The sequence below is a fragment of the Leopardus geoffroyi genome, chromosome B3, assembly GCF_018350155.1.
Source record: "Leopardus geoffroyi isolate Oge1 chromosome B3, O.geoffroyi_Oge1_pat1.0, whole genome shotgun sequence".
Taxonomy (NCBI): domain Eukaryota; kingdom Metazoa; phylum Chordata; class Mammalia; order Carnivora; family Felidae; genus Leopardus; species Leopardus geoffroyi.
Window position 1 is genome coordinate 137,056,668 of NC_059337.1, and position 24,198 is coordinate 137,080,865.

General features: G+C 55.4%; 1 protein-coding gene across 1 annotated transcript; it reads left to right on the plus strand.

Moving 5' to 3' along the window:
* The first annotated feature begins 2,581 nt into the window (after positions 1-2,581).
* On the plus strand, positions 2,582-22,312 carry OTUB2 (OTU deubiquitinase, ubiquitin aldehyde binding 2). The gene is made up of 6 exons (XM_045451944.1): positions 2,582-2,793; positions 13,688-13,783; positions 15,128-15,246; positions 18,849-18,933; positions 19,512-19,706; positions 20,673-22,312. Exons 1-6 carry the CDS (start codon positions 2,791-2,793, stop codon positions 20,913-20,915), a joined length of 741 nt encoding a protein of 246 aa, XP_045307900.1. The 5' UTR covers positions 2,582-2,790; the 3' UTR covers positions 20,916-22,312.
* Positions 22,313-24,198: the final 1,886 nt, after the last annotated feature.

A 24,198-nucleotide genomic window follows, 5' to 3' on the forward strand; every position in this document is an offset into this window, starting at 1 on the left:
GAGGACACCCCCCAAGCCGGCTCCACGCTGGTAGTGCAGAGCGCCACGAGGAACTCGGACGCGCAGCCGTGAGATCATGACCTGAACCAAAATCGAGAGTCGGACGCTTAACCGACCGAGCCACCCAGGCACGCCCCCACCGCCGGATTTTTCCATTTTTTTTTTATGACACGAATATTCATGCCACTGCCCACACTTGTAATGACCATGTCCTACCACCCCCGCCAAGTCACAGCCATGAGGCATGAGCACCACAGAAGGACAGCACAGCGTGGTGGAAACTCAGAGCAATGCACGCCCAGCCCAGCAGTCTGGGAGGACTTCACACGGAGCCTGGGAAACGGGCCTCCAGGAGGAGCGAAGGCGGAGAGGTGAGAGAGCAGCACAGGGAAGGTTCTGGGCACCGGAAGCCATCCTCTTAAGCTCACGTCTTGAGGAAGTGGGCAAAACAGGAAGCAAGGGGCTGAGAAAGGTGTGCCGGGGCCACACTGTACATAGTGAAGCTGGGGGGCCCAGCCTGGAGCACTCTCTGGGCCTGAGCGGCCTGAGGAAGGCCAAACCGGGAGTCACGTGGGCCACGGGGCAGGCCCCAAAAGGACGGTTCACATTTTCCACTCAGACCCGGCCCGAAAACCAGCTGGACTCCTGATGTCTTCCAAGTGGCCCTTAGAGAGCTCAGGAAGCAGGCTGATTAGCTAGGACTAAGGAGATTACATTGTTTCCCCCGCTCATTCCAGCCGCTGTTAAACAAAGAATCCATTACACACGTACTGAGATGCTGGGTGAGATTTTTTGTTGTTGTTTAAAAGGCTCACTACTAAAAATATTTTTTAAGGATTTGTTTGTTTGTTTGTTTGTTTTTCCGAACTACTCAGATTGTCCGACGCTCTCAGTAAGTGAGGAATCAGAGGCCCAGAGAGGGCCTGGAAGTCATCTAAGGCCACACAGCAGTGAATGGCGGAGTCTAGAGCCAGTCTGGGGCCCAGCGTTCCTTGTGAGCTCCAGATGATCCTTTCATACGTGGGTGCCAGCTTGGTTTGGACCTTCCATGGCCTGGAGAGAGGCAGAAGGTGGCCCAAGAGCTCCTAGAAGCCTCAGCTCACTCAGGATCCTCCTCCTTGAGGCCCTAAATGCCTCATCTGTCGAGTTTGACCAGGGCTAAGCCTGACACAGGGACCTAGACAATGCCCCGAGGGCCCTTCCCTCCCTTCCTCAGCAAAGACTCCTCACCTGCTCCCCGTGGAAGCACACCTGGCTCGGTGATTCCTGCCCTGAGTGAAGCCTGCCAGAGCTTGGAGCGAGCACTGGATGAGGAGTCAAAAGTCTGGGGAATCCAGTCTCGCTGGGCCACTTCGTAGCTGAGCGGTACTGGGCGCTTCTGTTACCTCTCCGACTCCCTGGGCCATAAAAAACAAAGACCAAAAGCAAATAGGGGTGTGGGAGTGCACATCCCCACGACCACATGCACGGTTCCTCAGCAGAATGAATTCAAAACCAGCTCCAGAGTCAGGCTGCCTGGGACTGAATCCCACTGTGTGCTGAGTGGATTTGGGCAAGTACCTTACTGTCCCCGTGCCTCAGTTTCCTCATGTGGAAAACAGGGATCATAGAGATGACAGTAATAGGATCTTTCCCCATACACTAGTTGTGAGGAAATTAAGTAGGATAATATGGGTTGAGTTGAGGACAGTGCCCAGTATACAGTAAGTGCTCAATAAAAATTAGTCTCTGCTGTTATTGCTCCTTGAGCCATGATTAAACCCCAAATTCCCCACCTACTAAATGATAAGACACTTGTAAGACACAGGTGTTTATCCAATAGCCGAGCCTGGTGCCTGGGGCAGGAGAGTGAGCGTGGGAATGGGGATGGCTTAATACACTCCTGGAAATATTAACACCTGTAAAATGGGCACATGCAATACACTGGACCCCCCCTTCCCTGGAAACCCTCCCTCCCCCACCCACAGCATCTCCTCTAGGGGTGGAGGGCTGGTGAATGAATCTTTGAATGATACATATTCCTGTGTTTGATGTTCAGTAATAACGAGCTTGTATACAGGCTGAGTCACCAAACCTGATTCACGTCTATGCCATACATGTAGAGCCATGCAATTCCAGAGGCACAGAATCAACGATCCTAGAAATTCATTCATTCAACAACCATTAATTGAGTGCCTGGTAACCTACTGATTCATGAGTTGCGAGTGGGTAAAATATTATTTAGAAGCTACACGAGGGCAGGCAGGTAACTTAATGTTATTGGGCACGTGTTCCCTAAGCACCTGTCCTCTGATCTTGAGCAAACTATACTTAGGTGGCCTTGTTTAGGAATTAATGAGAGCCAACTAATCTTTCAGAAGACGTCAATTTGCAGTTTTGGTCAAAAGCCCTTCAGCCTTTACAAACTAAAACCTGTCTTTCTGGGTTGGGCGAACTCCTTTGCTAGTTAAAAGCCTTCGATGTCTTTAAAAGGGGGCGGTTCCCTGTCAAAGGGGCCTTAAAGCATAGGCGGAAGGCGAGTGAAGTCCCACCCACTTTCTGTGACGTCCTGTGCTCCGACTTCTGATTGCCCGTCTCAGACGTCAATAACGGAGCGTGTGTCTTGCTGGGACACAGTGAAGGTCTAACCTGTGGTTTGCGGAGCGGTCGGGTGTATTCTCCGTTCGCCCCCACGCCCTCGAGGCCCCCGCCTCGACCAACTGGCGGAGCCCGCCAGTGGTTCCTGCGGCGCCCTCCCGCACTGGATCGCTCCTCGCTGGGGCGGGACCTGTCCCGACGGCTCCGGTCGCTATGGTCAGTGATCGTGGCGGGGGGGGGGGGGGGAAGTGGGGCGCAGTAGGCGGGCTCGCCGCCCGGGCGCAGGTGCGCTCGCGGGACCGGGGACCAGCGCTAGATTCGGCCCCCAGCGCGGGTCCCGCAGTGTTCGGACCTCTGGGAATAGTGAGTCGGGATGGATGTTGGGGGCCCCCGTCTTTCTTGGAAAGGCCCTGCAGGGCCCGGCAAGGGCCTCGCCGTCCCCCGTGGGTGCCCAGGGAAGGGGACCCAGCCCGGCCTCAAGGGCCCCCAGTCCCCGGCTCTCACGTCCCCGGTGTCCCCGCGGGTGCGGCCTGAGGGCGCAAAGTTGGCGTCCTCCACGGGAGCCAGGAACTGGGAGGCTCCAGGGCTAAGGGTCGCCCCCTTTGTTAAGTAGCCCCTCGGTGGGCAGCTCACGGCCCCCCTCACCCAAGGTCTCTGCCATCGGAGACCTCCCCCTCCAAGCCCCACAAGTGACCTAGGTGCTGCCGGAGCAGCTGGTCGCTGGACATCCTCCGCATCCCACGGATCAACAGGTGGTGTTTGCAGTTAGGACCCACATGGAGAGGTTGCCTCAAGTTGTGAGGCACGTGAATTAGGGGTCCAGGCAAAGGAAAGACTGGAGGAACCCCGATGCAGAGTACTGTTGGAGCAGAAATGGCCCCAGAGGCGCTCTGAGCCAGGCCAAACCTGGAACTTGGGTAGGTGGGGGACTGAGGCCCAGAGAAGGAAGGGGGGGCTGGGACTGATTGTCGAAGACCTGCGACTTGAACCCAAGCCTCTGGACTCCCAGTCCAGTGCTCTTTGTGTTCCATTAGTCCACCTTCCCGGTCGCGGGTGGGGGCGGTGAGGGGTCAGGCAGTCTGCAAGGGAGACTAGGTGTGTGACTCCCGGAAACCCCTTCCGTCTTGGGCCCCCTGCTCCAGGGAGCCTGTAGAGCGTAAGGGCTCTTAGGTGGCTTGGGGTCACACAGCCCTGAGTTCAGATGCCACCTCCGCCCCCTTGGAAAGCCAGGAGGCTTTGACTGGTCTTTCCACCACTCCCCCCACCCCCACGCCCAGCACTGTTTTGCACATCTGTACAATGGGCCGCCCCGAGGACCCTGCCAGTGGCCGCGTGTGGAGAGCTTGGTCCAGCTAACTAGCTCTGCCTGTTTCTGTGACAAGAGTCCTGGAAGTGGACGTACGCAGATGTCTGGTTCTTCTTGGCCTCCTTCCCTCCCTCCCATGTCTGCGCAGGGAAATGGTCACCCCTTCGGGATGCTGCTGGGCCGGGGCACGGGTCAAAGCCTGGTCATGGCCTGGCACATTCTGCGTCTGGCGTGGGCAGCCAGGTCACCTAAGGCGGGGCTGTCCTGACAAACCAGCCTGCTGCTGGGCGTGGTGGAGGGCCTCTGGGGCATCTAGAAGCATCCACTTCCTGCTTCTACCCGGTGCCCAAGGGTTGCCCTGGCCCGCCTGCGCCTGGAAGGGGCCAGATGCTTCTGTATCGCCCACTAGGGAGTGGCAGGGGCTGGGGTAATGATGGGTTTAAAACGCCACCCTGGAGCTTGGAGGCTGGCATGCCTTCTGGCTGCCATTGGGAAGCTGAGAGGGCAGGGAGGGTGGGGGCTGGGCCCTGAACTTTTGGGCCTTGTGCTACACGGGGAGGCCCCTGACTCCACTTTCCCCCTGACTGGATTCCCAAGACCGGAAGTAGGAGGGCAATGGGGTCAAAAAACACCAACCCTTCACCCCGTGATGGGGAGGGCTTGGGTGCCTCGGAGAGGGGTGAAGTGGTTAATGCACCGAATAGGATGCCTGCCTGGGAATCACGGGGTGGGGGAGGGCTGTGCAGGGTCTGTTCTCTTTTGCTTACCCAGCATTTATTGAGCACCTACTGTTAGCCATGCACCGTGCTATGTGGGCTGTGTGGTGGTGATGTTTCCACGTGGTGTGAATGGTGCTGGATGTGTGGGGAGCAGAGGAATGCCCTTGGGAAATAAAGCGTCTTCTTCCCTCTCCCGTTTCCAAGTCACTGGGCTAAGCTTGAGGAAGGGTCCCAGGGCCCCTTAGGAAGGCAGGGGCCCGGATGAAGTGCAGGCCTGGGGCTGCCGCTGGCAGGGGCCGTAGGTAGTGGGGGCTCACTCAAAATGCATTTAACATTTGGTGAATAAATGAGTGAGGGTCCGAGGCCAACAGGAAAACCACAGGGCCCTTCGATGCTTTGTTCTTTTATTTGTCAAATGAGCCCCCGGCAGGCACCCTAGTCAGGCCCCGTGATGGACAGAGATGAGTCAGATTAGGGGCCTGACCTCTCGTAGGAACTCACTGCCTGTTGGTCAAGACAGAGCTGAACACAAGCAATTCCTGAGCTACTGGTCATGGCCTAAGAGGCCTGACCAAGGGCTTTGGGAGCACGGCAGGAAGCTGGTGCACTCGGAGGGTGCAGGGGATACCAGGGAAGGCTTCACAAGGGGGTCTTTTGCATGGGGTTTTGAAGCATATACAGGAGTGTTCAGGAAGGATTTGAGGAAGAGTACATTCCAGGCAGGTGGGACAGCTTGCTTAAAGGCCTGGAAACTTGGCTAAGAATGGAATATTCTGGGAAAGGTCTGTGTGGATGCAGGGAGCTGAGAGGAAGGAAGAGAGAGGAGTCTAGACATGCAGGTCGAGTCAGAATGTACTGAGAAAGGCTTCACGTGCTATGCTGCGGGATCTGGGTTTTATTCTGCCGGTGGGAGAGGGAGCGAGAACCGTAGCGTATTTCTGACAAGGAAAAAGGTGGTTGACTTGGATGCGTCTCGGTCCACGCAAAGGATACGGGGTTGGAGGAAGCCAGGCCGGATGAGACCACCTGGGAGAATAAGGTCAGTGAGGCCGGATGTTGTAGGACCCGGGAGGTTGTCGGCGGGGCGGAGGGTTGAGTCTCTTCCGAAGTGAGGGAAGCCCCTGGAGGGAATTAAGGGAGGGAAGCTGTGCCCTCGGCCGGATTTCATGTTAAGCGGCCTGTGCTGGCTGCTGCGGAGGATGGTGGGGAAGGGGGGCCGGAGCAGAAGCTAGGAGGTCAACGGGGCTGATAGTGGCAGCTCGGACGGGACCCAGAAGCAGAGCCGACGGGGAAGAGAGGGGTCCTGGGTTTGACGTGAGCTCTGGGCCTTTTGGGGAGCTGGAGCCCCCTGGCGGGGAGGCAGGTGTGGAGCGAGAGAACTCTTAGGGCTCGGTCATGGGGGGATGCCGGCCAAACATCCTGGTGGCTGGTGGCCATTTGAAGCCGGAGCTTCAGGGAGAGGTCAGGGCCAGAGATGAAGATCTGAGGGTCCTTTACGCGATGTTGTATGAGGGCCGGTGTCAAATGAGGGGTGGCTGGGGTCTGAGTTCGGGGTCTCCGTGAGGTTAGCCAACAACTGTGAGCCAAGAGGGGCGGGAGCCCAGATGCAGGGCCTTCCCCGTTTCCTTAGCTGAACACCCGAGAAGGGGCATGCGAGTGCTGGGCTGAGTAGCAGCCCCCTGAAGATGTCCACACCAAATCTCCAGAACCTGGGGACGGGCTCCTTCACGTGGCAACAAGGGCATCACAGGTGTGATGAGGTTACGGGTGTTGAGATGGGTGAGTGCCCTGTATCACCCAGGTGGGTCCAATGATGCAATCACAAGGGTCCTTATAAGGCGGAGGTGGGTGGGTGGGGTGAGGGAAGCGGGAGGGTCAGAGTGAGGAATCGTGACAGTGGAAGGAGGGGATCACAAAGCCAAGGAACGCAGGTAGCTTCTAGAAAGGAGAAAAGGTAAGGAAATGGCTTTTTCCCCAGAGCCTTCAGAAATGCAAGATAATAAATCAGTGTGTGTGTTTTTTTTTTTAAGTTTATTTATTTTTGAGACAGAGAGAGACAGAGCATGAACGGGGGAGGGGCAGAGAGAGAGGGAGACACAGAATCCGAAGCAGGCTCCAGGCTCTGAGCCATCAGCCCAGAGCCGGACGCGGGGCTTGAACTCACGGACCGCGAGATCGTGACCTGAGCTGAAGTCGGACGCCCAACCGACTGAGCCACCCAGGTGCCCCTAAATCTGTGTGGTTTCTAAGTCACTGAGTTTGTGCTAGCTTGTCACAGCGGTGACAGGAAACCAGTTCAGGGCACTAGGTCTTTCCTAAATCTTTGGCCTCCAAACGTTTTGATCATTCACCCATTAAAAAATTGATCATTCTGTACGTTCATGTATTATACGTCATACCCTAATGTAGACAGTTCAAAGGGCGTTCCTTCCAGCTCCGGCAGCAGCCACGGTGGAGACCCTGGCCCCAGGCAGTCAAGACCAGGCCTGGAGCCCTCGGGGTGCCTCTGGAAGCAACAGGGACCTTCTGGGAGGAGGGGCGGGGTGGGCCAGGTTCTGAGCCCTGTTGGCAGGTGGCCCTGGAGGCTCTGCCTCTACTGTGAAGGAGCTGGTGGCTTGAGGTCAGGCCACGCGGTGAGTTGGGGCTTCTGGGCTGCTGGGCCTGGTTAACGAGACTGAGTCAGCCCACGGTCAGCCTTGCTGGTGCAGCAGCCGTGGAGGGAGGTCCAGCTGGCTGAGGGCCGGCCTTGGCCGCCGGGGCCCAGGGTCGGCCTGTGAGAGCCCTCCTGGCACCTCAGAGCCTGGGCGAGGGGGTGTCCACAGATGCTCTAAAGGGTACGTTGATGGAGTGGTGGTGATAGAGGCGTGAGCCTGAGGCCTGACAGTTGAGGAGCTGGCGGGATGTGACAAGAGGGCACATGTCAGGGCCAAGTAGCTTCTGTTCGTGGAGGGTGACAAGGTGCAGAAAGGCAGCCGGGTCTGTTGAATACTTTTGATGTGCTGGGTGAGCTGCGTCCAAGTCCCTACCCGAGATCGCCGCGCTGTGTGACCTCAGGCAAATGGCTTGACCTCTCCTCTCTGTGCCTCCGTTGCTGTTTGTAAAACAGATATTGTGAGGCTTAAATGAGATAATCTACAGCACCTGCCATAGTGAATGCCCAGCAGAGGTGGCTTCATTCATTCCCCAAGCTGTCACTGACCACCTGCTGGGCACCAGCGGCTGTTCCAAGCACTTGGGGTCCACACACTCGTGAACCAAAGTGACCAAGGACCGTGATCTTTTGGGGTTTTATTCTCCTACTGTTTCGTTTCTCCTGAAAGCCCAGGGAGTCTGGATTCAGACCCTGAGCTGCACCTATTTCCGGAGGAGCCTACTGAGAGCTCATGGGAGGGCAGGGGTCTTGCTTGGGGTCACACGTCATGTCATGAGACGAGCCTTTAGGGCTGGTTGGACAGAGCTGCCAGAGCCCCTCCATTCGGCTCCGCCCCTTCCTGTCCTGCAGCCCATGTCAGCCCATCCCATCATCTCCCGGGGGTACCTGGAGATCCTGGACCAGCGCTGGGCACGTGGGGTCCCCATGGGCAGGGGTGCAGAGCTGTGGGATCAGATCTCCCCATCCCCGCTTGAAGGCATCTTCTCCAGAAGCTTTCGGGGCTTCGAACCAAAGTGCCTGGATGCGTGGATTGGGGTATAGGTGGAGGGCTGGTCTGAGGCTGGTGGAGGCAACTCTTGGGGCTACGTGGCCGGGTTTTCAGTCTATAGGAAAATGGGGAATCTGCCTTTCCCTGAGTTTGGAGGGGGTGTAGACTCGAGGCGGGATCTGCTCACCCGGGTAGGTGATTTAATTTCCACCTGGGCTCTGAGGCTGCAGGTGAACACCAGGCCAGGGAGTCCGTGTCCAGGCTCCCAGTGTGGACTCAGACCTGGTCTGAATGCCAAACTCACATGCTAGCGGGGCTGGTTCCCAGGGCTGCTGGGTAAGAGCCAGTGATGGGAGAAATGTCCTTTTCTCGACTTAACCTGCTACACGCCATTCTCGAACAGAGTTGCCAACCGCCTGACTTATTTACCATGTATTTGCAAACCAGCAGTTAAGGGCTAAAACCGTAGCAGGTGGCCTGATTAGGTCTGACGGGACATTGTCAGGCGTGGCCTGTCCTTTTTTCTGTAACATCCTGGAAGTTTTCAGCCACGATTAAAATAAAATTTTAAAAAAGCATCAATGAGAGTTAGCCAGTGTCAAACCTAGAGCCTTCTACCTGATTTATGGGCCAGTAAATTGAGGCTGTTCCTGGGTTCTCCCTGGAGTTTGAGACTAGTTTTTCCCCAGAGCTGTGACCAGGGCCATGCTGGTGGGGAGGTGACTCCAGCTGACTTGGGCCTTCTGGATGCCTGCCAGGCTGGGACTTGAAGGCAGGGACTTGAAGGTAGAAACCCTCTTGCCCACCCCTCCCCTGCCCCGTAGCCCAATAAATACACCTGTGGCCACTAGGGGGCGCTGGAGCTAACCCGAGGCTCCATCACCCCTGGTAGAAAGAGGAAGACCACTGGGCAACCATTTGTCAGGAGGGCTAAATCTTAAATAGCACTGAGTGAAGAAAAATATAAAGGCCACGATATCTGTAGAATAATATGTATACACATTTAAAACACATGCAAACATAAAATAATCTAAAAACAGGAAGGAGGACAAAACAGACCCTTAAATACAGAAAACAAACAGGGTTGCTGGAGGGGTGGTGGGGGGGGGGATGGGCTAAATGGGGAAGGGACGCTAAGGAGGACACTTGTCGGGATGAGCACTGGGTGTTATACATTGGGGATGAATCACTAGATCTACTCTTGAAATCATCACACTATATGCTAACTAACTTGGATGTAAATTAAAAAATAAAACACATGCAAACAGAAAACAACTCCGTGGTTTGAAGAAAACCAATACATTCCACTTACATGAGGTCCCTAGGATGGGCAAATTCAGAGACCAAGAACAGAATGGTGGGTGCAGGGACTGGGATGGGGGCGTGGGGTGCAGGGAATGAGGAGTTGGTGTTTAATGGGTAGAGTTTCAGGTGGGGATAGAGAGAAGGTTCTGGAAAGGGATGGTGGAGATGGTCGCACAACAGTGTGAACATACTTAATGCCACCAAACTGTACGTTTAAAAGTGGCTATGGGGGTGGGGTATATTTTATGTTGGGTATATTTTACTGCCATAAAAAGACGGGTACATATTGACCGACATACCACAGGGACCACCCATAGAAGATGGGGCTTGGCAACGGGAATGAAGGGGAAGCCAGTGTTGACCGCGGGTCTCTCTAACCCCAAGTGTGATGAGCTTGGCTCTCAGTGCCGAGAGTAACCCCCCCCCCCAACAAAGTGCTATTTGACAGTTTCCCTTTAAATTAAGTAGCTTACATAAATTTGCCCCAAATGCCAACTTTATTATTATTTTTAAATGTTTACCTTTGAGGGAAAGGGAGAATCCCGATCAGGCTCCCCACGGTCAGTGCAGAGCCCAGTGTGGTGCTTGATCCCACAAACCGTGACATCATGACCTGAGCCAAAATCCAAAGTCAGACGCTTAACGGACTGAGCCACCCAGCTGCCCCCAAAAGGCCAAGTTTACCCTGGGGCAAGTAGAAACCCTGCATTGGCTTCCCTGGTACGAGACGCATGTCCCTTTCCTTGATCTAGTGTTCATATTCTCATTTTTGACTTGTTGGCAGCTTTCTACCTCAAGTGCTTGTCCTTACGTAGTTCAGATTAATTCCTTAAACTCCCTTCCACACGCCCATCGCTCCCCCGCTAACTCCATGTTCCCCCACCCCACCATTTGGTTGGGTTTTGTTTGGGGCAGGCCAGGCATCAAAGTAGGCATCAGATACCAGTTGTACTGCTTTTTAATCCATGTTTAGAAAGACCTGAGCCAACATTTTAAGGCTGCTGTCCGTAAAACCGGACTTTTGTTAGTGAGGTGGTTAATGGGACTCTGGAGTAAAATAAGACTGTGGGCGAGAGGGTGCTGCAGAGTCAGGGCACCTGCTGTGTTTAAACATACCTGGGTGCCACCTTACTTTTCCCTCTAAGCAGCAAAGGTGACTTCCTATTCTGAAACTTACGGGGTCCCGTGGGTATTTGCTCCATTAGCGCACAGTAGGAGCACAAAATCAACTGCTCGCCAGCAACCGTTGTCATGCCAATAACGGAAACCTTCCGTGACTTAGAATAGAGCAAATCACGTCAACTTTTAAAGATACACCAATGAAGTTAATAAAGCTGGCTTGTTTCTTAAGTAAGCTCTGTGCCCAACGTAGGACTTGAATTCATGACCCAGACATCAAGAGTCACAGCTCCATGGACTGGGCCAGCCAGGTGCCCCCAAAGCTGGCTTGTGTTACATCTAAAAAGGATTGCAAATAAAAATGGAATACTTGGGGGCATCTGCCTGGCTCAGCTGGCAGAGTTGTGACTCTTGATCTCCAGGTCGTGAGCTCGAGTCCCACACTGGGCATCCAGCTTACTTAAAAAGAAAAAGAAAATGGAACACGTTTAGGCTCCCTGCTCGCTGGTCAAAAGAGGCTAGTAGAGCATTAAAGGCATTAAAGGTATACTAGAAGCCAACTTTCTCCTTGGCGTGATTAGGTTGGAAGGGAATTGAATAGAGAATAACTTTCCCTCCAGATGCCTCAATGTCTTTTAACCCCATGTGTGGACAACACCTGCAAACCGTCTCTTGTCCCCCCCGTGACGAGTGTCCTCGGCTTGGGGGATACTGCTGTAGACCGTGAGCTGGTAGAGAGCTATGCCGTCTGCCCAGCTGGGGCCACAGTCTAGCAGCCTTGATCCCTCAGGAGCTCTGTCTGCCCGGCAGTTTTGGCTTGGTAGAGCGTCCATGGGTCTCGGTCAGATCTGCATTAAATCCCTTCCTGGCACGAGGGACCTGACCTTGTCAGTAGAGCGGGTAGGGTAATTGTTCTCGGGGGTTAAATGTGCTAACGGGGATATGTAAGGCTCTGTCCCAGACCATGGCACGTAGAGGGTATACGATCATGGCGCCTCTTCCTTCCTACATCTTGGGCTTAGCATAGCAGCAGAACATCAAACCATTCTCTGCGTATTGCCTTTCAGCCTCACGGCCACAGGATGGCTGCTGTAATACAGACGTTGCATCTGCACTGAAGGCAGGAAGGAAGAGGAAGGGGTAGGGCCTGTGAGCTTGGTTCCTTTTATCTAAAACTGAAAGTCATTTTCTACCACTCTGCCTGGAGTAAAACAGGAACCCTGTTAAGTAGGGAGGAAATGGGCAGTGACTGATGGAAAAGCAACCCCGCAGCATCTGCCCCCAAATGGTTATTGGACTTCCGATGGTTTCCCTGCCCCTGTCATGTCAGAGCTGATGTGAGGAAGGAGCCCGAAGCTAAGTTAATTTTGCAACGAAGGATGGATATGGAATGGAAACTTCCAGAAGGAAAACTCAGAGTCTCTTCCTCCCACCCCCACCCAGGCATTTGCAGGGCCTGTTCCCTCCTTTAGAAACCCTTTTTCTCCTGTTCTTCTTGGGACAACACAATCCTCCTTCTCCACTCTTAGGTTTTTCTCTGGTTGGCCTGACCCCCCCCCCCCAAATCCAGGAGAAGGCATGTTTGGGGTCACCAGAAAGGGAGAGAAGGAATATAGTGTGAGTTCAAGGGAGAGCCCAAGCCGGACTTGAATGGGGTGGGGCAGCCAGGGAGATTTCATGGAGGAGGTGGCTTTTATTTGTTTAACAAACCTCTCATCCCCTGCTCTGTTCCAGGCCCTGTGAGGGGCCCTGGGGAATCAGGTTGATGTTCTACACCAAAGGAGGCCTATGTGGCTTTGGAGACCTGGATGGCAGGGAGCATCCGGGCCCCGAGAAATGTCCCAAACCAGCCAAAGCGCTTCTCTGTCCTGGCTGCTGGGTACAGGAATCAGAGCCAAAGAAGCTCACTGTGAGACAGAAGCTTGAGTCCGTCCAGTGTGAAGACGGGTAGCCCTGCGAGTCCCTTCCACCTCATCGTATGATCTCGTGGCCCAGCTCCCTGCTTCCGGTGGTGAGCTTTGGAGAAATCTAATCATCAGAAACCCAGACGCCTTTCCAGGTGGAAAGGGGCTTGTGACCTCAAGGCTCCTCTGTGAGCCCTGTGGTGCGGAGCTGAGGTCACTGTCGAGTCCATGGGGAGGCAGAGAGGCTGCCCGGGAAAGGGCCTCCCGGTTGGAGGCGTAAAGTCAAAGTGGTGACGACTCTGTCAAAAATGACGGCAGCAAATTGATGGGAAACTGGATTTCCATTCCCAGAAATCCCCAGTAACCCGAACCTTTCACCTGCGTGCCGTGGCGTAACTTGTCTCCTTGGGTTGTTTGTGTGCAGGTACCGGGGCCGCTCATCTTAAATGCAACACTTGGTTTTAACACCAGTTCCTCTTCCGTTATTTTCGTGCTGAGATCAGAGCCGTTCCGGGGGTGGGCTGGAGGTAGGGGTGCGTCTCCCACTTGTCTGGGCAGGAACAGCATGAGGCAAGGAGGAGGCTGGCAGGGAGTTGGCTATTGAAACGGAGAGGTCTCCTGCCCTTACCGCTCCCTGCAGATTTCTTCCCGACAGAGTCCCGCCTCTGGGTTGGAGCCGACCGACTCCTTCCGAGCTGCAGTGTGGACTGTGACCGGTAGGTGGCGCCTCTGCCGGAGGTTCTCACTTGTTTCTGGCTTGTGGCACAGCGCAGGGGCGAGCTGGACGGTCAGGAATTGTTGACAAACAAAAGAACGAATGAATGAGGCAGGAAGGACAGGAGACGAGGGGACACCTCGTGCTCCAGCATGAAGGCTTACTAGGTTTGAGGGGTGATGCTCTAAAATGAACCCAGCCGGAAGTTATGTGATGGGGCGGACCCTGACTCCCTTGTCCAGGGAACAGGGCATCCAGGATGCTGGGAGCTCCTCACACGTGCCTTTTGTGGGAAGGTAACGTTCACTAGGTCACGTGACTAGCAGTTCGGAGGCTTCCTCCTTGGTGGAAGTCCATCAGTTGCTTTGAAATGGTCACAGCTTTGCTGCTTTTTCTTTCAGAGTGAAACATCTTTTGACCTAATATCAGAAAAATGTGACATTCTGTCAATTCTTCGGGATCATCCTGAAAACAGGATTTACCAGAGGAAAATCCAGGTGAGGCAGAGGTTCAGGAGGGGAGGATCTTGGATCAAAGGGGCTGGAGCTGGGACCAGAGATGAAGGTGCCACTTTGAAGGCAGAAAGGCTGAGCACTGGGGCTGGGCTCCCAGGCAAATTAAAGGGCTCCCAGAATATTTCCATGTTGGGCATTTGCCTTAATGAGAAATCTTTTAGTTGCCAAAACACACAAAAAAAACATAGTGATTTATTTTAAAGCTAGGTGCTGTCCTAAGTGCTTTACGTACTCACTGAGACCTCATTACGATATTGCAGGGTCAGTACTTGTGGCATCCACGTTTGACGGCTGAGGAAACCGAGGCCCAGAAATGAGATGGCAGGTCCACAGTCCCACAGCTAGTGCGTGGACAAGCTGCATTCGGACCAGGCAGCCTGGTCTCTCTCGCCAGCTGCATCCATAACCACGGCGTTAGGGCATCTCTCGGCGGGGAAGGGCCACTCCAGCTGGGCTACGCAAATGGGGAGTTTGCTGGAAGGATGCAGGGACAGCTCACAGAACCAGGGCAGTAGGGGGAGCCTGGGCGCCGTCCGTCTCTGGGGGGCGGCAGAACTCTGCTTCTGTCCTGCGGCCGTGGGGAGCACCCCCGGGGGCAGGGGCTGGGTGGCACAGACTCAGGAGAGGAGGTGGGGTTCCCCAAGGAGCATGGTCTTCCTGCTGGCCTGCCTGGGATGGGCCCCGTCAGCTCCAAGCCGCCTCGTCGCTGTGGTGGGAGCAGGGACTCCCCGGCGCTGTGAAGGCCGTGCCCTCTGCTGTCAAAACCCCGACTGTAGCCCCACGAGGCAGCAAAGGGGCCTCCGGGCCATTTCAGAGGGAAATGGGCAGCCAGGAGCAGAGCCGGTGGTGGGTGGCATGGGGAGGCCGCAGCTTTTGAGAAATGTTGGAAGGACTGGGCGGACGGTTGGTTCTGTCTGCGGGGGCCTTTTCTACCGGCTCTGCAGACTCCTGGCCCTCCAGTCACACCCCACTCGAGGCCTCCGCTCACCCATGCCGCCCCCGCCACGCACACCACTTCTCCAGGAAGCCTTCCCAGACTTCTGAAGTCTGGTGTAGATGCCACTGCTCTGAGACGCCCCCATGCTTCCCTGTGCTGTCCGTCCATCTGTCTCCCGCAGACTGTCGGCTGCCTGAGGGCGGGCCATGACTCCCGCCCGCCACAAGGACGTGCTCAGCATCGTTTAACCTCTGTGATGAAGCCGGGAGACCGGGAAGGGGCGGCCGGTCTGATGGGACTGGGGGACACAGGGGCCTGGGTCCCCACAGGACGTGACGCGAGGGTCAGCGGTGTTGCGGATGTCCCCATTTCCTTCTCTGCCCCCACAGGAACTCAGCAAGAGGTTCACTGAGATCCGCAAGACCAAGGGGGACGGCAACTGCTTCTACCGGGCCTTGGGCTATTCCTACCTGGAGTCTCTGCTGGGGAAGAGCAGGGACATCCTCAGGTGAGTGGCCTCGAGGGAGCGCTGGGCCCCGAACCCCCCCCACCCCCGCCGGGCGGCTTTCCTGGGCACAGCCCGCCTCACCAGGGAGGCCGGGGGTGGAACCAGTGAGCTCATGGGTGCCGCCGGCCCTCTGGCCTGAGTCCGCCTGGGTGGGTCGCGCCGGCTGCCTTCCTGAAGATTCTAGGAGAAAGCGAAGGAGCTCTGCTCGTTTGGCCGACCGTTTCTGGGTGTGCGTAACCAGGCGTCTAGCTCGTCAGGCCTGGTTCTTGACGGGCTGCCGAGGAAGGCCTCTGTCCAGCAGCTGCCCCCAGAGCGACCCTCTAGGCCTTTGTCTGGGCTTCAGTCAGGGCTTCTCTAGCGTCACCATTTGTTCAACCCGCCTGGATCCTGTCGGGTGTGGTTCCGATCCAGTCTGGGGCAGGGCCCGCGGTTCTGTTTCTCTTGAGCTCCCGGAGGCACCGCCGCTGCTGGGTCTCAGACCACACTTTGAGCAGCAAGGAGCTAAGAGACCTGCTTCTTGACCTTGGAGCTCTCACTGCCCTGAGAGTCTGATGGCCACTCTGTGACGCATACAGGACCAGAGCAGACACAGGTCACAGAGCACCTGGGTTGGATCCGTGGACCCTGGTGCCAGACCCACTTTGCCGTCTCCCCGCAGCCCGGAGGGTTGAGACAGTACAGTACAGGGGTTTCCCCCACCACCCGTGTCCCCCAGAGTTGTGCCATGCCGAGGCCCGGAGCCCTGAGGCCAGACCTCACTCTCTTGCTTACTTGCTGTGTGACTTTGGGCGAGTTACCCCCGCCTCTCTGAGCCTCTGTTTCCACCATCTGTGGAAGGTGGGTAATTTTGCACACTTAGGGTGTTGTTGGGAGGACCCAGCACGGTGATGCTGGCAAAGCCCGGCCCTTATGTGTCTGTACCAGCCCGGCATGCTGTTTACCTTCACCCTACACTCCTTCCAGGGCACCCTCTTCCCTCCCTGCAGTCATCACCCAGCAGGGCATCACAGAGACCCTGTTGCAGGCCCTGGGGATGCAGCAAAGGAGACAAAATTCCCTGCCTGTGGAGCAGGCAGGCCAGCAGAAAACAGAGAACATGTGAGGTGCCAGGTGCTGCTCAGTGTCGTAGGAAAAAAACTAGGCGGGGAAGGCGGCCCAGTTGTCTGGGGCTGGGGGGTTGCAGTTTTAAGTAGGGGCTGGAGGTGAGGGGTGGGGGGGGCTCGTGGGCCTCTATAGAGACCTTGAGTCTCAGCTTGAATGAGGTGGAGCCGCTGAGGGTTTGAGCAGAGGCTTGCCTGGCCTGCTACCCGCAGGACAGACTGGGAGGCTGCAGCAAGGAGCATGCTCAGGGAGAGGAGAGGACGCTGGCTTCGTGAGCAGGTGGAAGGAATTGGTCGGGTTCCAGATTCCCATGGGGGTGGCTGGTGGCTGTGGTGCCGGAGCTGAGGGGAGCCCAGGAGGGCTGCCGGGTATTCGGCCTGAGCGTTCCCAGGATGGGAAAGCCGCTTGCCGCAAAGGGGACGAGGGAAGATGGGGAGCTCTGTTCTGGTGATGCAGGGTCCAAAATATCTGTGAGCCTTCCAGCGGGGGTATCCAGGGGGCAGTAGGATGTACGAGGTTCGTGTTACCCCGTTTTACAGCTGAGTACACGGAGCCTCAGGAAGGTTACAAGACTTGCCCAAGGTCACACGAAAGCTGCCTTACAGCCTAGAGAGCCTGTGTTCCACGTCCCAACGCTGTCCTCCTTGCCACGCTCACCTCAAGGGGTGGGAGCCCCGGCTGGGGTGTTTGCCCACTTGGCTGGGCCCGTGTGCCGCTCCTCAGTGCTTGGTACGGGGGGTGGGGGGTGTTCAGCAGTCAAGGCGAGGAATGAATGTGGGAGGGCGGCCGAGGTTCAGGGAACCCAGGGAGGGAAGGGGGCCCAAAGCCTAAGAGCAACTGCCAGCAGGGTGTTCCCCACGCCTGCCCTGGCCACAGCAGGCCTTCACCTCCTGGTCCAGATGTCTCTGCTCCACACACACACCATCCCTCTCTCCTCACCACCCCCTCTCCCAAAATGAGGCACCTAAACCACCTCCTCATGCCATTAGTCCCTTGTGACACCCCCCGACCCGGGTCCCCCATGTCCCACTAGAGTCTGGCCTCCCTTCTCAGGGCTGCAGTTTGGCCGGTGCGAGCCGGTTCCCCAGAGCCCCCCCCCCCCCCCGCCCTTGCGTGGGCCACTACCCTCCCTCCAGCCCAGTGACTTGTCACTCATCATCTCCGCTGCTAAACTGTGTCTGGGGGGCGTGGCAGCTGCTGGGCTCCTCACCACACCCCCATGAGTACCAGCACTGATCTCAGAAGGGGGCTGTGCCATTGGGGGCCCACAGTGGGAGCAGAGAGGGGGATCAAGGGCCTTTGGACGGGTCTGAAGGATTGTCAGTGCCGGCAAAGGTTTAACGGCCGCAGGGCACGAAGGCCCATTTTGTGGTATAAATACTCCTGTTGTGACTATATGTCGTGCAGTCCACAACAGACAGACAACCTCGAAAACAGAGATAGTTAGGAAACTGAGTTTGGATATTTATCTGTGTGTCTCAGTAGAATTCATTTTATCGTTAAGACCTTGATTTTTTTTTTTTTTCTTTGAGAAAGGGCACAAGTGAGTGAGGGGCAGAGAGAGACAGAAGCGGGGCTCGAGCCCAACTGGAACTCCTGAACCGTGAGATCATGACCTGAGCCAAAGTCAAATGCTTAATGACTAAGCCACCCAGGCAACCCCTACATACCTTGATTTATTTTTTTAAAGTATATTCAAATTAGAGACTGTGGGGCAGAGAAAGAGAATCCAAAGCAGGCTCTAAGCTCTGAGTTGTCTGCACAGAGCCTGATGCAGGGCTTCAACTCATGGACCACAAGATCATGACCTGAGCCGAAGTCGGCCACCCGATTGACTAAGCTACCCAGGTGCCCCACCTTGATTTTTAAATAGCGGCTGTTTAATAACTGGTTGCCAAATCTTGAAAATTGAACAGTTAGCTATTGTGAGTAGGTACAGGCCACTGGTTGAGGGGATCGGGTGCTACAGAGTGAAATGCGAATGGGAGTGGCTGGGGAGGGTCGGGGGAGGGAGGCTGAAAGTGAAAAGGGAGGAGAGGTTGGGGAGCTAGGCAGGGCCCACCCCGCCAGACATTTGTGCTGAGAAGCTGTGTCCTGAGGGAGAGGGCTGTGCTAGGTGACTCCAGAGGTCCCTGTGAGGGGACCGGGAGCACAGGAAGGCTGGGAGTGGCCCAGGCCGCAGATGGTAAGGATACAGCAGGAACCATGGGGACGGGAAGGAGGGACAGAGTTCAACATGACTGGGAGTGGATGGTGATGACCCCAATCTCCTATTCTGTGAAATGGGTGTAATACCCCCTTTCCTGGGATCGTACACACTGGGGAGGACAGCAAAGTCCATGTGGGATCCACAGGGAGGTGCTGTGAAAGGTGGGCATTCAGCTATTAGTGACACGCGCCGCCTCGGGTGTGTGAGGGGCAGCGGGTGAGAGCGGGAGGCACTGACCAGCACAGCTGTGCTCCAGAAGCGTTCCACGTGAGCCCCAATACACCCCCTTCAGGTTCAAAGAGCGCGTCCTGCAGACCCCAAATGACCTTCTGGTTGCCGGTTTTGAAGAGCACAAGTTCCGAAACTTCTTTAATGCTGTGAGTCAACCTGGGCAGGACGGCTGAGGGACCAGGTCCTCCCACACTGGCCGAGCAGACAGCCGCATTGGCCAGAGCCTGTCACGGCCCACGGCTCTGTGGCTCTGCCCGTCTGGCTCCTTCCAGCTGGGGAGGGACTGGCACTTGCTTCCTGCTTGTGGGGATGTGGGGGGACAGGGCCCTGCCCTCCTGGAGAGGAGGTACCTCCTTTGGGAGGTAGCTCTCAAGCTGGAAACTCCCCCCAGCCTCTTTCACGCACTCCCTCTCCACCCTACTCCCCTGACCCCCTCGTGAAGGGGGCAAGGGGGCGGGGTTGGTTCTGACTCTGTAAATAAGAATCCCAACCACCACAGTGATGGAAGGAGACCCCAACTGCTGTTCCCCAGACATGACTCGGGGCTGAGGTGCTCATGGCAGAGTACCCTTCTTACTTTGGTCCCAGATCGATTTAGTTTGGTACCTCAACTTGAGGATTTAAGAACAGAAATCCACACGGAGGGGAGGATCCTGGGGACAGGGCCCCTCGGAGGAGGGCAGGTCTTGCCCGGGCCTCCCCTGACTGATAGCCCGTGGCGCAGTTTTACAGCGTGGTGGAACTCGTAGAGAAGGACGGCTCGGTGTCCAGCCTGCTGAAGGTGTTCAATGACCAGAGCACCTCAGACCGAATCGTGCAGTTTTTGCGCCTGCTCACCTCGGCCTTCATCAAGAACCGCGCAGACTTCTTCCGACACTTCATCGATGAGGAGATGGACATCGAGGACTTCTGCACTCACGTAGGTCCTCAGGGTCTCAGGCTTCGGGGACTTAGTCCCCAGGCCCGGGCTCTGCTGTGCAACACCCACCTCCTGGGATTGTACACACTGGGGAGGACAGACAAGTCCGTGTATGGGCTGCAGGGAAGTGCTGGGCAGGGCCCTCTGCCCTCAAGAGACTTGAGCACCAGCATCCCTAGGCAGGGGACCTGAAGTCACGGCTGCATTTGTAATTGCAGAACAAGACGAGCAAGCCAGAAACAGACCCTACTTGAGCTGCCTGAACTGTGTGGCTCTGGGCCAGTACTGTCCCTGCCTGGGCCTCAGGTTCTCCATCTGAGAAATGAGGGCCTCGGACTGGACCGTTTACAGAACCGCGGAGTAGCAGCCCCAGAGTCACATTTGTCCTAAGATGTGTTTGGCCTATGATGCATTTATCTGAAAGCGTAGCCAACATTTAAACATTGGGCAGTTTTCAGGACGAAGGGGATTCCTTCCAAGATCCAGCTCTCAGGGCCTTGTTCTTGCGTGGCAACCATCAGCAGGAGCCGAGGGGCAGGCACCTGCCCTAGTTATGGGGGACCCACTCGCCAGCCTGCCACCATCTCTGCTGCTCTCTGTTGCCTCTTCAGCATCTGGACTCACTCGCCTGGCCTCTGTTAAGTCCCTTCACGCCACTCCTCTTCTGCTCTGACGTTTTTTGGTTCTGTGCATTAAGAAGCCAAGCTTAAATATTCCTGTGCCCCCTTCCCGATCCCTCAAGGTAGCATAGGATGCTCTTCCCACACTCACCCACACCCCAGAATCCAGATCTAGGCTCAGGCCTCGCAGCCCTAGCAGATTCCTGGCTGTTACCTCCTCCCTGATGAGTTGTCGTTAAGATGACCTCCCAGCACAGACGCTGTGACCCGGGGCCACCAAAGCCAGGGCCGGGTTTCTCCCTTGTCCTCCTTCCTAAATTGGGTTTTTGCATCTTGGCTCTTGCAGGAAGTGGAGCCCATGGCCATGGAGTGTGACCACATCCAGATCACAGCCCTGTCTCAGGCACTGAACATCGCCCTACAGGTGGAGTATGTGGACGAGATGGACACGGCCCTGAACCACCACGTGTTCCCTGAGGCTGCCACCCCTTCCGTTTACCTGCTCTATAAAACATCCCACTACAACATCCTTTATGCAGCCGATAAATGTGAATTACTTTTAGGACACGCAGTGGAGCCTGCCACCTAACGGGACTACATTCCAAATGGAACATTCTGACTTTTCAGTTTTTTAAAGCAACTTAGACTACAGTTAGAAAACGTACAGCCTTTTGGGCCAAGTGGCCAGCAATGTGGCCCACCCGTCACGGACCGTGGTAACTTGGTGATATTCTTAGTATTTGTTTTCATGGAGGATCAAATGCTTTCTAACTCAGGGCTACAAAGCCAGAATCCCTGGCTCTGCTCTCAGGTCCCTGAGACCCTGGGGAGGTCACCTCCCCTCTCTCAGCCTGTTTCTTCATCTGGACAAGGATGCTGCCAGTGCTGACATTCTGTTGTGTAAAAAGAGGGCCCTCTGGTGTCCTTTTCACCAGGGGTAGTACCTCTCTGTTGGGAGGAAAAGCTCAAGATCGGCTGTCGTCGGTGACTTACCAGTTCCACAAAAAAGAATCCAGTCCAGTCAGCTGTTGGACTGGACTGTGGTGGATGGCCGACTGAAGCACTGGCCAGTTGAGGCCAACCTGAACGTAAGGACTTCAGCATGGTTCCAGACATTCACGATGGGCCTGTTCCCTCCTCCTAACTTGAGGGGAAAAAAAGACTTTATGCCAAAGTCTCGAAAGGGGCCTTCAGCATGAAGCTCAAGTTGCTGTGGCCCCTCTACCTCTCTCAGGTCCAGGACTGCCTGCCCCTGGGCAGGCCCTTCAGGATTCAGCAGCCAGCCCCACCTTAGCACAGGCTCAAGGAACACTGGGGTCTGGGACCAGGAAGTGGTCTCACCATCCCCATCACAGCCTGGAAGTAGAACCCAGATAATCCTCCAGGTGGAGACCCCACACGCAGCCATAGACTCCAGCTGGGCAGGGCAGATGAGTTTTGCAAGGCTGGCTGTGGCTTTCCTTTTTCCCCCCTTCTTGGTTTGTGGGCTGGCGGGAAATCAGGTGGGAAAGAACAGAGACAAGACAAGGAAATGGGGAGTGGGGGAGATTTCTGTTGTGGAAACTGCCTGGAAGCCTAGAGCCCTGGCTGGCAGTTGCCTCCTTCATCCGCCTGGACCTGCCCCTTAACACCTCGTCACCTTGCTGCCCCAGGACCTCAAAGAGCCCTGGTGGCGAGCTCTTACAGGGGGTACTTCCCTGACCTAAGGACTTTGCTCACAGGTTCCATTCTGCAGGGATTCAGGAGAATCCACTGGTGCTACAGTGCATGTCTGTTGCCAGACTGTGCACAGAACTAGGCAGCAGACTGCTCCGAGGTGGGGCACACAGACTTCTGCCTTTGTGAAGACAGATGTTAGGGTGCTTTAATTCCAGGCAGGGACCCTGGTTCTCCTATAGCCCTTAGCTCGAGTTTAAACCCAAGGGCTCACGCTCAATGATTATGTCACCTTTCCACAGGAATGTAAACCTGACCTTGATCTCTGAATTGGTTCTGTGCCACCCTGCCAGGGTCTATGACCAATACACTGGAAGAAGGGGGATGGGAAGGAGAACATTACAGGACTTGTGACTATCAGGATCACCATATTCAAACTGAAGGGTATGAATACAGTACCGAGCTGAACGGCCCTGCTCCGAGGGGCTGCGAGATGGCCCGGGCCTCCAGCTGGGCTCTCGGGCACAGCATTAGTAGCACTGGCTGCCACTTCTCAGGATGTGTGGTGTCTTCACAAGAGCAGATTTCTCTTTGGCAGACCGGCTGGAGAAACTCCCTCTCAGACTTCCTATTCTGTGCTTCCAGGTCTGAGAGTCCGCCAGTGCTCCTATGGGGCCCTCTTCCCAGGAGAGATCCTACTAGTTTAGAATCAGAACGTTAGAGAAAGGCAAATGACGCTCATGCTCTTACTCAGCGCTCTCCCCTTTTTTCCCAAAACCACTGGCCCAAGCCAAGCCATGGCTTTCTTCCTTCATGTCTGCACTCAGATCTTCTATGAAGGCAAAGCACCAGTGGAGAAAGGAAGTTGCAGAATTCAGTAACTTGTTAAAATCCAGTCATTCATGGAAATCACTTGGCCTGTCTGCAGCAGCCAGTCATGCTGGCATGACTTTTCTGGATAATTCTCCACCCCACCTCACAAAGCCAGCTCTTTCCAAACTAAAATCAGGCAGGGAAGTTGCTTTGAGAGTCTGTCCTTGCAACTGCACATTTATTACTTTCTTTCCAAAGGGAACTTTATAAATGGGAATGTTTAACAACAAAAAGAACAAACTGTCCTTGCTTTTAACTAGGTTCCTATTTTAAGCACAAAGGGGCTCTGTACCCAGACTGCCTGGGTTCAAATCCCACCTTTTCACTTACGAGCTATTTGACCTTGGCCAAGTACTTCACCTCTCTGAGCTCCAATTCTCACACTGGTGAAACAAACAATACCTACACATCACAGGAGCACTGGTTAAAGTGGAACAAGACTGTGAGGAGAGCTTCGAGACCTGACACAGTGCTCTACAAGTAGGGGAGCAGCAGAACTCTTGCTGCAACGTGGAGAAATGCCACCTTAGGATGGAAACTGGCTTCCCAAAAGGGAAGTGTCAGGAAACAGTAGACAAGGCTAAGAAACATTCTCACTCCGAGCAAAGTGGGGGCAGGAGCTGTGACTGAGTAGCTGCCCTGGGTGGGGGAGCCCAGGTCCTGTGGGGTATTGGCCAGGCCCAACAGCTTCTCCAGCACTTGGTGGAAACGTTTTCTTAGCATTAAAATGGTTTCCGTGGGGCGCCTGGGTGGCGCAGTCGGTTAAGCGTCCGACTTCAGCCAGGTCACGATCTCGCGGTCCGTGAGTTCGAGCCCCGCGTCGGGCTCTGGGCTGATGGCTCAGAGCCTGGAGCCTGTTTCCAATTCTGTGTCTCCCTCTCTCTCTGCCCCTCCCCCGTTCATGCTCTGTCTCTCTCTGTCCCAAAAATAAATAAATGTTGAAAAAAAAAAAAATTAAAATAAATAAAATAAAATGGTTTCCGTGACAACTTTTGTCCTAGTTTCCTAGTATTTGGTACCTGGCATGCAGAGAAGATCAGCTCTCCCACAGGGCTTCTGTGTATGAGTAAATCAGCAGGGGAGAGGGGCTCCTCCTCTAGTGGAAGGTCCAGATACTCAGGATGTTCTGCTCTTGAACTGGAGGCGCCAAAGAAACCACAGGACTCCCCAAAGCTTTACCTCAAGTCAGAACTGCTTGGGAGGTTAACCTTATCTTTTAAAACCTACCCCTTTAGGGGCGCTCAGTCAGTTGAGTGTCCGATTTCAGCTCGGGTCATGGTCTCTGTGAGATCGAGCCCCACGTCGGGCTCTGTGCTGACGGCTCGGAGCCTGGAGCCTGCTTC